Source organism: Cyphomyrmex costatus, unplaced genomic scaffold (genome assembly GCF_001594065.2).
Source record: "Cyphomyrmex costatus isolate MS0001 unplaced genomic scaffold, Ccosl1.0 scaffold142, whole genome shotgun sequence".
NCBI lineage: Eukaryota > Metazoa > Arthropoda > Insecta > Hymenoptera > Formicidae > Cyphomyrmex > Cyphomyrmex costatus.
Window position 1 is genome coordinate 548,431 of NW_017275413.1, and position 15,788 is coordinate 564,218.

General features: G+C 40.5%; 1 protein-coding gene across 2 annotated transcripts in view; it reads left to right on the top strand.

Moving 5' to 3' along the window:
* The window catches only part of LOC108783148 (nucleolar protein 4-like), a 70,828-nt gene extending 57,996 nt beyond the window's left edge, over window positions 1-12,832 (top strand). The window contains exons 4-9 of one of the 2 annotated variants that reach the window (XM_018551639.1): window positions 4,201-4,535; window positions 5,475-5,675; window positions 6,323-6,469; window positions 10,784-10,995; window positions 11,465-11,649; window positions 12,278-12,832. In XM_018551639.1, the coding sequence (XP_018407141.1) occupies window positions 4,201-4,535; window positions 5,475-5,675; window positions 6,323-6,469; window positions 10,784-10,995; window positions 11,465-11,649; window positions 12,278-12,450 (1,253 nt within the window). In that variant the 3' untranslated portion in view covers window positions 12,451-12,832. The remainder of the gene's footprint in view (window positions 1-4,200; window positions 4,536-5,474; window positions 5,676-6,322; window positions 6,470-10,783; window positions 10,996-11,464; window positions 11,650-12,277) is intronic. The other variant, XM_018551641.1, reaches the window with a different exon arrangement.
* The last annotated feature ends 2,956 nt before the right edge of the window (window positions 12,833-15,788 follow it).

Sequence of the window (15,788 nt, forward strand, 5' to 3'; positions counted from 1 at the left end):
AGCAGAACTCAAAAACTGTTGGACTTTAGAAGTTTTCGAACGACTCATAACGAATGAAAAAATAAAGATGAAAAAGTCTTAAAATATTATCGAATCACTATATGAAAATTAAATTTGTAATGTAAAGATAAGTTACATAAATGAAGATAATGTAAGGAAAATTTCATTTAATCGTAAAGAATAATTGCGCGCGGCACGTCTAAAAGCATAAACCGAGAACTTCCGAATTCTCTTTCACGTCGACGCGAACACGCACATGCCATCACGCGCTACGTTCTACTATGGTCAGTGACATTTATGAGGGACAAGATAATACGTCTTCGTCCATCCTCGCGATTACACGTTACCATCCCGAGAGCGGTAGACAGTTTCATACCTAGTCCGAAGTACCGTGGGCGTACGTGGCTTGTCTGCGGATTTTGTAACGCGCTAGCCTCTCTCACGTATACACGCGTATATACGCAACACAGCGAGTTGCTTAGAAAAAGAGGAAGTACTTGGTGTGGTCGTAGGGGCCGGAGTATTAGTTTCCCTTTGCGGGAACGCGAGGTCGAGGGAATGGGGAACCGGGAGGAGAAGGAACTGCCGGGTGGGGCGCCGGCCGACGCCGTCGCCGCCGCCGTCGTCGTCGTCGTCGTCGTCTCCGCCGTCGACTCATTTCAGGTTCAGGCCAGCGGCCAAGAGGCAAGCTCAGGAACAGTGTGCTAGTTGGTGTGGGATTGGGATTGGCAACCGGCTTTCTAGCTCGTGCGGGTAGTCTAGCCGTGCGTCCAGCTTCGCTTATGTGCGTAGCTGTTCCCTACCTTCGCCGACTATTCTCCGGCGATACTCGGCATACGTTCGCCGCAGGCCGGGAACCCTCTCTTCGCTGCGTGTGATGCCGTACCCTCTTAGAGAACGTTGCGCACGTACACATATTCACGTATACACACACATACGCGTACGCGCGCGATTTTTTCCGTAACCTACGCGTACCGCATGCGTGTGCGTGTGAGAATCGAAGTGCAGCAACCTCCAAGTGGGATCGCGAGAATAAGAGAAAGAGAGGAAAAGAGGGAGAGAGAGAGAGAGAGAGAGAGAGAGAGAAGCAGAGAAAAGAGGAAAGAAACGGTGCCTCTGCCAGCACGCCTCCTGGACGAGGGTCCAGTTTCCTAGGTCGCCCGCTCGCGCGTTCAGTTACTGGTTCTACCGGAATCCTCCTAGAAAGATGCGTTGCGATCGTTGAACGACTCAGAGAGGAATCAGGATCGCTCGTTCGAGCGCCTGAGATAGCTGCGCCCAGATAGACTTTTGCGTCTTCGCGCGGAGGAAGTTGAAGCGCCCGGCGCAGAAAGTTGCCCCTTGATGATGCAAATGTTCCAGGACGTTGCCTTGCAACGCGTTCGTCTCGACGGCGGGGTGGCGTCTTGGAAACTACGCTCGGAAGAATTCGAACTCCAGAATGCAGATTACTTTGCGCATACAGCGAAGGAAGTAGATTTGAAAGAAGAACGCGCCCGCTTGAAACTAGCCGCGTCATCAAAAAACAAATACATCTTGTAATCGTATATCATCGTCCTGAGAGACATTCTTATTTTACATTTCTTTTAATGTGTCCAATTCTCGATCTAGATATTAATAATGAAGTAGAGACCCTACAACAGTTTGGCCACGGGAATTTTTGTTTAAATTCTGTAAAAGAGAAAAGTATAATATATGTATATTATCTTATATACCTACTAACTTATACTCTATATATGGTAGTCTTACTCTGTAGCCTTAATTAACCCTCGGTCGGCAATGTGAAATTTTCACTCTTCGTTCGCAATTTGGGTCTTAGAACTTCCGTGTAGACTTTTATAGCCGATATTCATAGTCCGTGCTAATTTCAAGATAGTTTTCAGTAATATCTTAAAATGTTAAATGGTTCCGTATTTGGCTTATGACATCCTAAGATTATACTTTAGACGGTCGTAAATATCAGAATCGACTATAAATATCAGCTTATATTGTTCCGAACTGTCTAAAGATCTGGAAAAATGTTTACGTACTTGTGAAAGATTTAACGAGTTTTTATTATCATGGATATTAGAAATTGCATTTTACTTATTTTTATAGATTAAAATTTATTTACCTAAATTTGCAATAAAAAAATCGACTATGCCTTTAAAATTCGACATTGGCGGTATAGAACTAAGCTCAATTATAGAGTGAGACAATCTAAATTAGAGGATATATTTAAAGAGATTATATATGTATGTATATAACTTTCTCTTGTCATAGGATTTTGATAAGATCGTTTGTGATCGTACTTTATTATAGGGCCTCTAATGATGATAGGAATAACACGTTTCGGTCATCGTGTAAAAGGATCTTTAAAATATAATTGAAATTTCCTTTTTAATACATATTTTATATCTTATATTTATCGAAATATATATATCAGGCTATGCATATTTATGAGAAAAGTAATTTGAGTAGCGTGTAGAAAATTAACGCGCCAAGTTGCCGGATGGCTTTGTACAGACATCTCCGTCGTTGACGTGTGATTGTACGAAATGGTAGCCGCAAACCTGTCCCTTTTTTTTAAATCGGAACCAAGGAGAGTCCCAGGTGGAAGAGATCCGCGAGGCTCGTTGGCCTCTTTACGATCCCCCTGCGGCACTCCCTGTCGACAATCCATACACTTCTTCGTACGTGGAGTCTCTCGGCGACCACGACTCGTACCTGTCCCCATCGACATCCTCTCCTCGTGAAAGCACCTTTACCGTACGTTCTCTCTCCTGAGATCGTGACGGTAGAAGACCGCACCGCCTTTTAACACCTTGCACACGCCATCGGGGCTTATTACGGGTTTTGAGAACGGATCGCCGTTATTATTGTAGAGAAGAAACGCAATCTATACAACAGCCGGCCGAATGATGATCCAGTCGACACAATTGACGTGCTAAGTTTTATTCTGTCTTCTAGAAAGAGTCCAACGTAATTTTGTCTGTCTCGTAGATTTGCTAATGTATTGATCTGGTGTCAATTTTAATTTCTTTAAAACCTTCGCCAAGATTTTTTAACACGATGAAATTCATTCTGAGTGTGATTGTAATCCACTTAATAACTTAATATCGTACAAGTACCGGTCAGAAAAAGTTCGGTGTCAAGGTTACAAACTCTTTAATCATATTCTTCATACATATATGCATTACAGTCACACTTACATCATGACTGAAACTGCGTAAAAGTAAAGTACGTCAAGCAAGATTACTTAATGAAGAAAGTCGATACTTAATTGTCAACATTTTAATATTTCATTCCAAATCTCTCGCCGACTTTATTATGTAATAATTATTTATCACGTATCCAATATGTAATATCGTTGAACACCGAAAAATCGCTAAAAAAAAAACCTCAGCGACAGTTCCGTGATCGTTATCGAATTCATGACTGAGTTCACGTACCGAAATTCAACAGTTGATATCGACAATAACACACACGCGGGTACAAGGCTAGAGAGTCGTTTAGGAAATGTACCCTCTGTTGATCGATCATCCCTAATCAGTATCGTCACGCGAACCGAACGTACACCGCATTTATCCTTATTATATTCACGGGATAAATATACCACCCACATGCTTCTCTCTCTCTCTCTCTCTCTCTCTCTCTCTCTCTCTCTCTCTCTCTCTCTCTCTCTCTCCCAAGCGCGCGCGCGTTACTACTAGTCATGTATTTAGTCAGCCGCATATGACCGACTCCTCGCTGGCCATGGCGTGGGAAGGGAAAAAAACATTCCCTTCTTTTGTTCCAACCGCAACGTTCTCTATTCATAAATCGAAACAGCGCGAGGTGGCGATCTAATCATTGCGGTACAACGGGCATTCAATGAGAACATTATTATTTTCCTGATGTTGCTGATGGAAGTTCCCCTTTTACTAGATAATTACCGATCGCGAATGCAAAGTGTTTCTATCACCAAATTTGCGTTATTAATTAGTAGTAATTATTAAAAATACCAATGTTCATATTACGCGCGATCATTATTGATGCTAATAATACTAATAATATCCATTTCAAATGACATTTAAATAATAATAATTAATTATTATCATTACACCGTTATTAAAACGTTAATTACACTTATTACCAATTCGTGCCTCGTTGATGAGAATTACAAAAATTTAGACTTCCGGGAGTACGTACTAAACCATTGCAAAATGTTTACTTTCGCAGATTCCCGAAACGGCTCATCAGAATTGGTGGATATGCCCACGGGAACTGTTCCGAATCTAAGCGCCGTGGCGGGTGTCGGTGGCGAAGACATGGCTTCCTTGTGGGCATCTTATGCTATGGGTTTCAAGAAAACACCGCCACCAACATCGGCGACAACGCCCTTGCGGTCGGATCGCGATCGAGAGTCCAGTCCGCCCGGTGGCGAGGGGACGGGAAGCGCCCACGATGAAACTAGCAGTAGTGGCAATAAGGAAGACGAGGACGACGATGATATAGACGCGGACGAGGGACTGGACCCAAGACACCACGATCCGGAACGTCTCAAGGCATTCAATGTAAGCATACGCAGTTCAATTACGTATGCGTGTGACTTTATAAAATTCATTTTTCTTTAAACTTTAGAGATATATTTTGAAATATCTTTTGACTTGAAAATTTAGGAAATAATTAACTCTTCCCGTTGCAACAATCTTTGAACTTTGATGCAGACTTTTATATTGTTCTGGACTGTATAAAAATCTGAAAAAAATTTCATACACCGATGAAAGCTATAATTTTTACTATTATATTTATATAAATCAGATTACATTTTACTTACTTTTTACGGATTTCAATTTATCTACCAGAATTTACAATCGAAAAATCGATTGTATCTTTAAAACCTCATATTGCCGACGGAATTTTAACGATAATTATTATTCTCATTATCCTACACTCGATGAATTAAAACGCGTACGGGATAATCGAATTACGGTTCACACAATGGTGGTTTAACTGGTTGCTTTATACAACTACCGTTGCAAGAAAAACGTCGTTCACGCCTTGAATAGGGAAAGGGTCACGCAAGGGGAGAAGAAAACGAAGCAGAGAAGTTCAGGTCGTCAGTATATTGGCGGCGCGTCGGACCTTTCCGAAAAACCCTAATTATCGTAAAGTTTTATGAACGGTTGTGGCGGAGAGTCGACTCGCCAGGGAACAGGCCATGCCGTTTCTCTCTTAAGTTTTTCCCCTTCATGCCCCGTTTCTCATATATATATATCTCTTTTTTTGCCAGTTTTCCCCGCGCGTGGAAGCTAAGCGGTTGTAGTTTCGCGGCGGTTGCTGCTGTTACGCTAGTTCCTTAATTAATTACAATTAGTTTAATAGAGTCCCGGTGTTGCATCCCACCCCGCCGCACTAAATTCTTAATTCTTTGAGCGGTTAGCGAGACTCGCTTACCAGCTCGCGTTTAATTCACTTCACTAACATGGCCGTTGCGTCGTGTCTCGCGGCAGATGTTCGTGAGACTCTTCGTCGACGAGAACCTAGATCGCATCGTGCCGATCTCGAAGCAGCCAAAGGAGAAGATACAAGCGATCATCGATAGCTGCACGAGACAGTTTCCCGAGTTTGCTGAAAGGGCCAGGAAGAGGATCCGTACGTACCTGAAGAGCTGTCGGAGAAACAAACGTGGCAGGGAGGGCCCTTGGGAGACCGTAAGTTTTCTACTCTCGCGTAAGATAGCAAACCAATTAGCTATTAAGTTTTTTCTTCAAGTTCTAACATATTTTTTAATTCAAAATTACAATTTTAGAATCGCGCATGGATTTTTCAACATTCTTGGATCTATAATTTCATCATTGAGAAAAATGTCTCGTTGAAAATGAACAAACCAGAAGGTTCTGATTATATCAACTGGAATTCTAGTAGAATTGATTAAAAAATTCTAGTTTATCCATTTTCAACCAGAATTCCAATTAACCCAACCAGACATTTTTCTCACATTAAAAAAAATGTCTGGTTAAAAATAGATGAATCAGAATTTTCTGGTTTTTATTAAAAATCTAGACAAGATCGCAACCGAAATTCTGGTTGATACAATATTTCTGATAATATCTACTAGAATTTTTATTCTTATTAGAATAATTATATATCAATCAGAATTCTAAGAATTTTAATAGATTTAACCAAAACATTCTAATTCGTCCATTTTCAACTAGAATTCCAATTGACCCAACAGTTTTCTTAGTAATCAATTAAAGTCTGGTGTTTTCTGTTGCTCATGAAAGCTTGAGCATTCTTGCGACGTGAATCAAGTTCGGTATACGGGATCGCGGATGTGACGTATGCATATTCTTTTTAGGCCAGACCCACGCCGGCACACTTGACCTCCGTGCAGGCCGAGCAGATTCTGGCAACGGCCTGCGAGAACGAGAGCGACAACGCGAAACGCATGAGACTCGGGATGGAGCCGGTGTCGCAGCCCATGCCAACTCTTCCGGCCGCAACGGTGAGTAATAATCACATGCGAAGGGGAGGAAGGACACACTTATCGCGAGCGACAAAGTTGCTCTGGCAAATAGACATTTCGACATCGTCAGCTTGGCTAGTAATTACGTGCCGCAACTCACACTCGCGTCTCTGGCACGACGAGAACGACAGAGACACCGAAATATATCGATTTAAAGCACTTTATTATTGTCCCCGATGAAGATCGCACGTGTCTCTTCACGGACATTTTTTTTAAATACCACGCGTGACTGAGCGTTAGATACTACACGTGCACAACCTTCTGGCGTTCTCGTTGACGACCGGATTCATTAATCAAGCGATTTTTAGATGACAACTCGCGGATGTTTGCGCGATGCGCTTATGAATCATAAACTGAAATATGCAAAGCGATAACTTACCGCAATAAATATAAATCTATGTGAGAGTGGAATTATAAGAAGAAATAGATTAATTACTCGCTGCGGTATCGAAATCGAAATGAAACGAGCTCGAGGTATTTTCTACAAAAAGCCAGCAGATAATCAATATAAGATATTACCAAATACTAACATAATACACTCGACTCAATACTACATAAATGAATTAGTAAAGTTTCAAGTCACAAAATGCGCATTACCTTCATTATTTGTTCCTAGTATCGCTGTTTTATTCACGAACATGTGGCGGTGTTTTGTATCATGCAGCAAATGCGTGTACAAATAACGTATGAACTTCAATAATTTTCTAGCATTTCGATCGACCGTTATCTTCATGTGAGAGACCATGCTTGTATTATACCTTCACACGCACTTATACATTTCACTCTCTATGCATTTGGATTTTATTTCTTTACGCTTTCATTAATTCGAAATAGATATTTTACCTGCACATTTGTTTAAATTTGTTATTTATTTAATATTATTTACTATTCAGTTTTAGATATATAAAAAATTAAATAATTTGAAAATAAAAAAGGAATGAGCAGAAATTAGGATAAGAAACGAAAAGACGCGCGATCTTAAAAGAGTAAAAGGATAAATCTTAAAAATAAAATAAAAAAAAAAGGACAAATAACATTTCCAATTACGAGAAAACGTCGTAGTCTCGCGCGTTGTATTATCGTGCGTGAAAATTTGAGCTCCTGTGTAACGCCAACGGCAGCGAGATATACGTGGACGGAGAGCTAGGATTGTGATATAGGTACCGCGAGAGAGGCCAGTGATAACCCGTGGGTCGCGCACCTCTCCCACTCTGATGCAACTCACGCATACAGAACGCGCACCACGGAGGGCCGCCAGCGGCATATAAGCAGCCTTCGACCTCGAGAAAACGCCTCGCGCGTGTGCGGGACGGAAGACACTGAAAATATTCTTGGAAGTAGTAGCAACGTAAAAGAGTGGCGCGAGATGGGAAAGAAGAAGAAAAAAAAAAACAAGAAGCCGTGGACTTTTATGCGTCGCGACTGACGCGCGCTTTCACGCACCGAGGAGAATAACGTCGACGACGTCGTGCGATTAGTCTCGCGTATCCGTAAATTTCACGGTACGTTACGTCAGCGAAGCGGACAGTCTCTCGTATCCGAAGAGAGCTTCGGTGAGCGACGATCGTATTGATTTTTTGAAAAATCCATCCGTCGCCCATCCAGCAGAAAAACCAAAATCGCGGTATTAATCTCATGGATTAATATTAATCGCTCGCGTTGACGTCACGCGTCTAATCTCAAGGTGAAACGATTTCGACGATTTGGGGTGACGATATGGAAACTTTTCTGTTCATCACCTAATAGCCTGCACATCGGGTTCGTTGACCCTAACTAAGATAGCGCGAAAAAGCGAGTAAACGGTAAACCGATCGCCTCGGTATTTCGCGCACAAAACGTGTAGGTGCAGATGGTAGTCGAGCCATCCAATTCCGCGCTGCTTGGCGCACCTAATCCTCATTTTCCTCCTTTCGTCTCTCCTCCCCAGCTGGTTCCGTCACTTGGGTTTCGCGCAGTTGGCGAACACTCCGAACGTCGCTCTCTATCGCTCCCTCTCTTTCTCTCTCTCTCTCTCTACCTCTACTATGTCTCGCGCGCAAACGAGAAACTGAAACGTTCGCGGCTTCTCCCCCCCCCCTCTCCCCCGCGTCTCCGATCTCCCCGACTTATCTACTTTGAAAATCCCTGCTCGAGAAGGAGATGGAGAAACAGAGAGAGAGAAAGACCCGATAACCTCTCCGGCGACCTAAACCTAACCCATTAAGGAGAAGACCTCTCACATACGTATGCCGAGATCCGTGCGCATCGAACGAAGCGGCTATCTGCGCTCTCCGTGACCACCTATATAATTGACGTCAACGCACACTGCTGGCCTTTCATAAAAACACCTCCCTACATCCGTTCTACGCCGCTCGAAGATTTCATTCCTGCTCTCATCGTACCCGGACCCTCTTCCCGCGACTCCTCACGATCTCTCGGGGTTCTCTTCTTCTCATTCTCCTCTCCTCCTCCTGCTCCTACTACTACTATTACTCCTTCGCCAACCCTCTCTGTACGCGTCGATCGCCTCTTTCGCCGAGCAAGTCATCCGTTTCTGTGGTGGAAACGCACATCACCACCTCGGCGTTCTCTCCACCGTGGTTCTCCTCTTCTTCTCTTTCTTTTCCGATGCAGCCTGGCTTCTCTCCCTCCTCTTCTTCCTCTCTTTCCACGAATTAATTTCCTCCCGTGAGCTTACTCACGCCTCGTCGTTTCGTCCCGGCGCATCCGGACGTTCTCTCTTCTTGTTCCCGATGTTCCTCCCTCGTGTCAACTCGCTTTTTCCTCATCTTCCTCGTGCTCCGTTCCCCTCCGCCTCCGTTTCCCATCGCCGGCCGGGAACGGCGTCCTCGCTTCTCTGAATCTCGCTCGAATAAACGCGGACGTTATTGTTATCGTATCGATACGTCGCTGGGTAGGCAGGGTGGGGCGCAAACGCAAAAGTGGAAGAAGATATTGAGAGAAGAAGCAGAAGAGGAAATCGAAGTGAAGAAACTCCCGGCGCGCGCTTTGTTCCGCTCGGTTGCTCGTAAGTAGCGGTGAATACGATCGTGCTCCGATGATCGGGATCGCGTTGATAACGAGATCGCGGATGGACGATATAATAGAGTCTCGATTGAGCTCGCATCGGGACGATCTACACGGCTTGATGATCAATAATTCGTAAGGTGATCGATAGTGCTCGTGTTGTTTGCCGATTAGTCAAACGTGCGAAAGATTGGTTACTCCCGGTCGTGTCAGCCATGAGGAAAAAGAATCTACCGGTAGTTCACAAGCTGGTGCGCGATCACGATCAAATTCAACAGGTATAATTATAGCAGTCTTGCCGCGCTGTTATTTTATCATCGCTCTTCAATATCTTCACGCAATTGTAAGAATAAGAACATCAAATTAACAGTTATTTGTTCGATATTCTATGGGGACTTGAGAGTTTTCAAATCTTTTCAGTCAACGTAAACTAAAAGTAACATAACATCAATGGTATAATGTCGCATTCAACAATATAAGTGTAATATAGCACATGACGTTACATAACAGTTACATTGTTGAGCGCCAAAATTATAATATTGATGTTTTATTACTTTTTAGTTCTTTGCCGAAAATAAAAATCGGAATGTAAGTTGATTGTAAGGGAAGAATGATAAAAGCGTAAACAAAGCTTTTAGAAGACGAAAATTGCGATAACGAATTGTAAAAAAAGATGTTTATGCTTCTTTTAAGTTTCAATTTTTGCCTTCTTCAAAGTTTCATTTACATTTCTGTTGCTCTTCTCTTGCTTTTCGTCAGAATTGTCGACTGAGTTATATTTCGATTATGTCGTAGTTAAATGTATAACTTTATAGGACAGAATATCGAATAAGCGTATAACCGAAATTAGTCGGATTTAAACTTATCCAAAGGATAAGCAGAATCGCAACACGCGACACAATTCTAAAATATACTGAAATGTGACCTAACACCGTTAGTGTATAAGCTGACAAACTCGGGCACTAAATTCGTTCTCGATCGAGAATTGGATTAAAAAAATACTTAATATTTAATTGAAGTAAAAAGTGTGTGAAAAATAATCACTTATAGGAAAAGAGGTTTCGCGTAGAGGTATCTCGATGAATTAATGGATTCGATTAATGAACAATATGTTATGACTCAATGTCGAAACTAGAGAATCAATTGTATCTTAAGAATAAAATTTTTACATATTATTCTGCAGCTTATACTTTAATTAAATACGTTTATATATTTATATAATTAAAAGAGACAAAACATATATATTATAAGAATTTGCTTTATCTCACTGTGTAACATTGATTGCAGCAAACGGACGTTCGATCAAGTTTGGAGCACTTCTCGAGCACACCGGTTAAATCACTTCCGTGTAAGAGGGAGGATACCCCTCCGGCATCATTAACGTCTCTGGCACCATTGACCAGTTTGGCGAACTTACCGAACAACACCATTGCCTCTACGCCGCTGTCGATCGCATCCGCGTCAAAGCTGCTCACAACAGACAACAAGAGTCTCATGAGGTCAGTATGATGAACTACATAGTTACGACGAAATCCGCGTTTTCTCGAATTAGCGACGTAATAGAATCGCGTTCTTATTAATTTCTTAATTAGCTTCTCACTCAGGATCGATTTGGCGTAAAGAAGAAAAATATATTTTCCTCGAAACTTCCGCCATTGATTTATTATTAACTTCTCTTATTTTAATTGCGAAAGAAATCTATTATTACGTTGCCTAGCGTGATTACGATTCATTTACTTTCCGCCTGAATTACCGTAACCGATTATTACTATCGGCGCTAAGATCCCCGTCGTCGAATCGACCGAGTTCTAGATAAGGCTTCGCCTTCGGTCATAGGTCATGGCACAAAAATTCACCGGACGTCGAACGGGTTACGCGTCCTTAACGGAACGTGAAGCGCTAATCAGCGCGACCTTTATCGTTAACGCGCATCTCATTCTCATTGCGTTTGTGTTTTTTTTTTTTCAGCCAATCGACGATAGTCAGTTCGACGGTAAATGGTGTCGCCAGCGGCGGTGCACCGACGATGTACAGACCCAACTTTAGCCAAGCGTTCCAGCGTTCCGTGCCCACAACGGTACCGCCGACCCTCTCGGCCGGGCTGTATCCGACTCAAAGTTTTACGTCAAGTCTGCTAAGCAACGGTATACAAAGTAATACTGATTATTGGTGTAATATGTTATTACGCTTGTTTAATCATTTGCCCAATGAAGAAGGTACATAATCCAAAGCTTTAACCAGCTTTGATTAAAAATTTTTTTTTATATTATTTTTTTATATTTTTTAAGTTTCGGATATTTTATTTGCGTCCAATTTGATGATATTAATGTATTATTTGTTTGCAGTACTCCATTTTCCCGAGAACAGTAATGCTTCGGTTTAACACGTTCCATGCCATACTAATTTTACTCAACTACCACACTATGTGGATCACGACATCTTTGTTTGCGTTTATTGTATTAGTTAAATAATATTTCAAATTTAATAATTAAAAAAAAATACAAATTCATTATCATAAAAAAGGAATTTTAACGTATTATATATTATAATTACATCCATTATATCAAAAATTATTTTATAATTATTTTTCTTTTTATAATCAAAATATTAGATAGTTTGAACAGAAAGTTCAGCGTGAACCCACGCGGCATGGAACGTGTTAATGATTCCTTATGGTGCAGCTTGCATTAAACTTTATCACATAATATGCTTGATAAAATTTGCTAAAATACTTTAGAACTGTCGCGTGTAATTGATTTTAAATTTACGTTATCCTTGCAGGACCGACGGATCTTAGCATGAAGAACCCACCAAAGCCTGCTCTGCTGAGTCACAAACTGAATTCGATGGAACTGACCGCGGTGAAGCAATTAATAGGTGGATATCGAGAATCAGCTGCCTTTCTGCTCAGATCTGCCGACGAGCTGGAACAACTGTTGCTCCATCAACCATAGAGCTACGTTTATTTGGCCAGCGTTCGGCAGCTTGGCTCGTAGTTACAACGACCGACGGAAAAGCGATGCGAATATTGATGTACACACAGCGTCTGTGTGAGCACCGAGAGTAACGCAGTCAGCGTAAATTTTGTTTCTTCAAGACCGTTTATACCACTACTAGGTCGACAATTTTGACTCTACACACGAATTTATCTTTTGCCACAAAATAGTTCACTTGGGCGAACTAAACGCATTCGATCCAATAAGACTAGGGTGCAAGATTACAATTTAAATATTAAAATTTTTAATTGTCAAGAGTATAATAATTTGAAAATTATATGAAAAATTAATCGAAGTTACTTTTATGATTGTACGTAAGGAAATTGTTTTCGTCGGAAGTCGAGAGGCTATAATCGCGACGAAAAATTCATACTAAAAAATGTTTACGCAAATTATCGTTATACAGTAGCTACGTTTGGGGAACACGTTGTCAACACTATTTATGTAAAATTGTCTTTGTTTCACATCTAATGGAAAATGAAGCTAAAGTAACACAAATAGCGTTAATAACATCTGTTTGAACGCAGCCATTGTTTGATTGAAAGCGCCAAAAACAGAAGAGTTCCATATACATAATGAATAATTGCATATTTCATTATACGCGTCGTCGCGATATTTTTAATTCTAGAATTAAGACAACTATTCGAGAACAGGGTGTACATAAAAAGATATTTACTTAATTACTCATAAGCTTAAAGAATGATGCGGCGAGCTAGGATGCGTGCGCGAGTGTAAGGAAGTAAATCGAAAAAGGAAGAAGCTTCCGGACAAGTCATTTGGAAGCGTGCGCTAGTATTTTCTAACGGATAGATGAGAAAGTCCCGGGACTTTTTCTTTATGGCCGAGAGATGCATTTGCATTTTTTCCTATTCAGATTCATAAGCTTCGAAAAATCGTTCGTGAGAGCTCCATAAATCTATTACAAGTATCTACTTCAACCGTTTCGATGATGGTCGACAAAAAGCTGTTGTGTGTTCTTACGAGACGGTAATTTCGCTAATCTGTTTGTTGTCGTTATGTACATATTACGTAAATGATATATGATGAGAATAGTTATTCTCTACGTGAGAATGCGCGATTAATTTACAATTAAATAGAATCGCGCCATTTACTTCGAGAGTGGCGTATATTTGAAGAATCAGTTCAAGGTACGAAAACAGCGTGATAAACTGTGAATTTTGGAGAGATTATCAAAATTATTGATTTTTTGCCATTTTTGGAGCAAATGGTGGATCACAGATGAAGATTTTACGACAGTCATCGTGTATATAGAAAGATAATGCATCCGCGCGTATTGATACGCGTGTATATAATACGTAGGTCGTAAAACAAGATTTTTTTTATTGGCGATGCGTCAGAGGCCTCGTCATTGGAAATTAATTAGTTAACAATAACTGTACAACGTCGTCGTAATATAGTTAGACCAGAGTCGTTTTGGAAACGAAGGAGCGTAGTGATCGGGAGTATAATTTCGGGACCATCTTGTCACGATCGGACAATACGTTAAAATCGTATTCGTGGTCTCCGGACGCATCACTGTGTTACCAAAGAACACTAATTATTATGGGTAATGTACGTATAGTACTATAGTAAGGATCGCGTTCTTTTTCTTTCGTTATTCTTTTCAGACGATACTTCTGTTATGGAAATGCGAAATCATTATTTCCCTCGACTAATACTACGGAGATAGATATACATGCCACTACATGTGGATTACGTGATAACTATATGCATTGTCTCAGATTATGAGTTTACCCATCATTCTTTTTATTATAATTAGTATTTAGATTATTATCGCTACTGTATTATTATTATTTTTATTATTATTATTATTATTATATTATCATTATCACCCTTGTTATTATCATTACAACATGATTATCATTGATATTATTGATTGCGAATTAAGTAATTGCGAGGAGGCAGTTCGCAAAATAGTACGAATAGATTATTCTGTTCTCTAATCGCGCGCGTCTTTTTCCACAGAGAGTTTTTGCTCGTTAAGTCTACTTTGTCGTTGTTTTGTACATAGTTTATGTATGTACATTATAAACGAAATGCATATAAAGATTGCGGAAATTAAGTTGCTTAAGTAATTAAATACAAAGAAGAGTATATATATATATATATAAATATATATGTAAATGCAAAATATCTTTATGCAAACAATTGCTGATTACTGTCATCGTCGAACTCCAAGCGCAGAACATTCCAATGAAAGAAAAGCAAATAGAAAAGTAGACAAGGAAAAAAACGAACAAGAAAAATCTAAAGAAAGAATTTTATTAAAAAGTGAGATGGAAGAAATTGAGAGCAAAAGAATGTGTGAAAGAGAGAAAAAGAAAATATGTATGGATGTGTATGTGTGTGCGCGATCATTGAACATGCGTTTCGTCGAACATTTTATGGAAATCACGGCTTTTATTGACCGACGATAGTCGTACTTCCATTTTCCTTTTCTGTTTGCGAAAATCGTTCATTCAAATCGCCGCGGCGAAATGCGCCCATCGTCGCGCGATCGAAATCATAATAATGTTCGCGGCACTTTACTGAGAGAGGATCGAATAAAGCGTTTCGTCAATTGGAACTAATTCTTATTGCCTCAATCATTTGTAACTCTGAATACTTGCGAAGTTGGTACACACACGCCGCCCTCCCCATGAATACAATTTCTCGCCCGTAGTAAACGGACTCGTCTCTTTAACCGACACAGTGCAATAGTCTATAGATACCGTTATTCTACCGTGTATTATCAATCGTCGTCACGATCATGCTTCTGTCATGCACGACATAAATAGTCTCAGCCATCCCCGCCCACCATTTTACGCGCTATCCCTTTGGTTTCAAGCAGGCATCACATTTCTTCATGGATATTAGCAGTTATTGACAAGTTCATATCTTACCACTAGCATTACTAACGTACATTTATACGTAATTCACCTCAGATCTTTGTAGCCGTATACATCGCGAGGGCCGAGCTCCGTTTTGCGTACCACATGTTTCTCCCTCCCCCCTCGAATCCGATGACCAATGATGTTCACTGCGCGTTCTGCTAATAATTAATATGATTATATACCTCGACGAATCTCTGAGATTGGATTCGTCAAATTCGAGAACTAATCGAAAGGAATTAATTGTAAATATTATTTTCGACCAAGTAAGAAGCGATTCTAAAGTAAGAGTCGAATTATTGATTCTGTCATCGCTATATATATATATTATATATATACACATATATATAAATATATATATATTTATAAAATATATATAATATATATATATATTATATTATATTA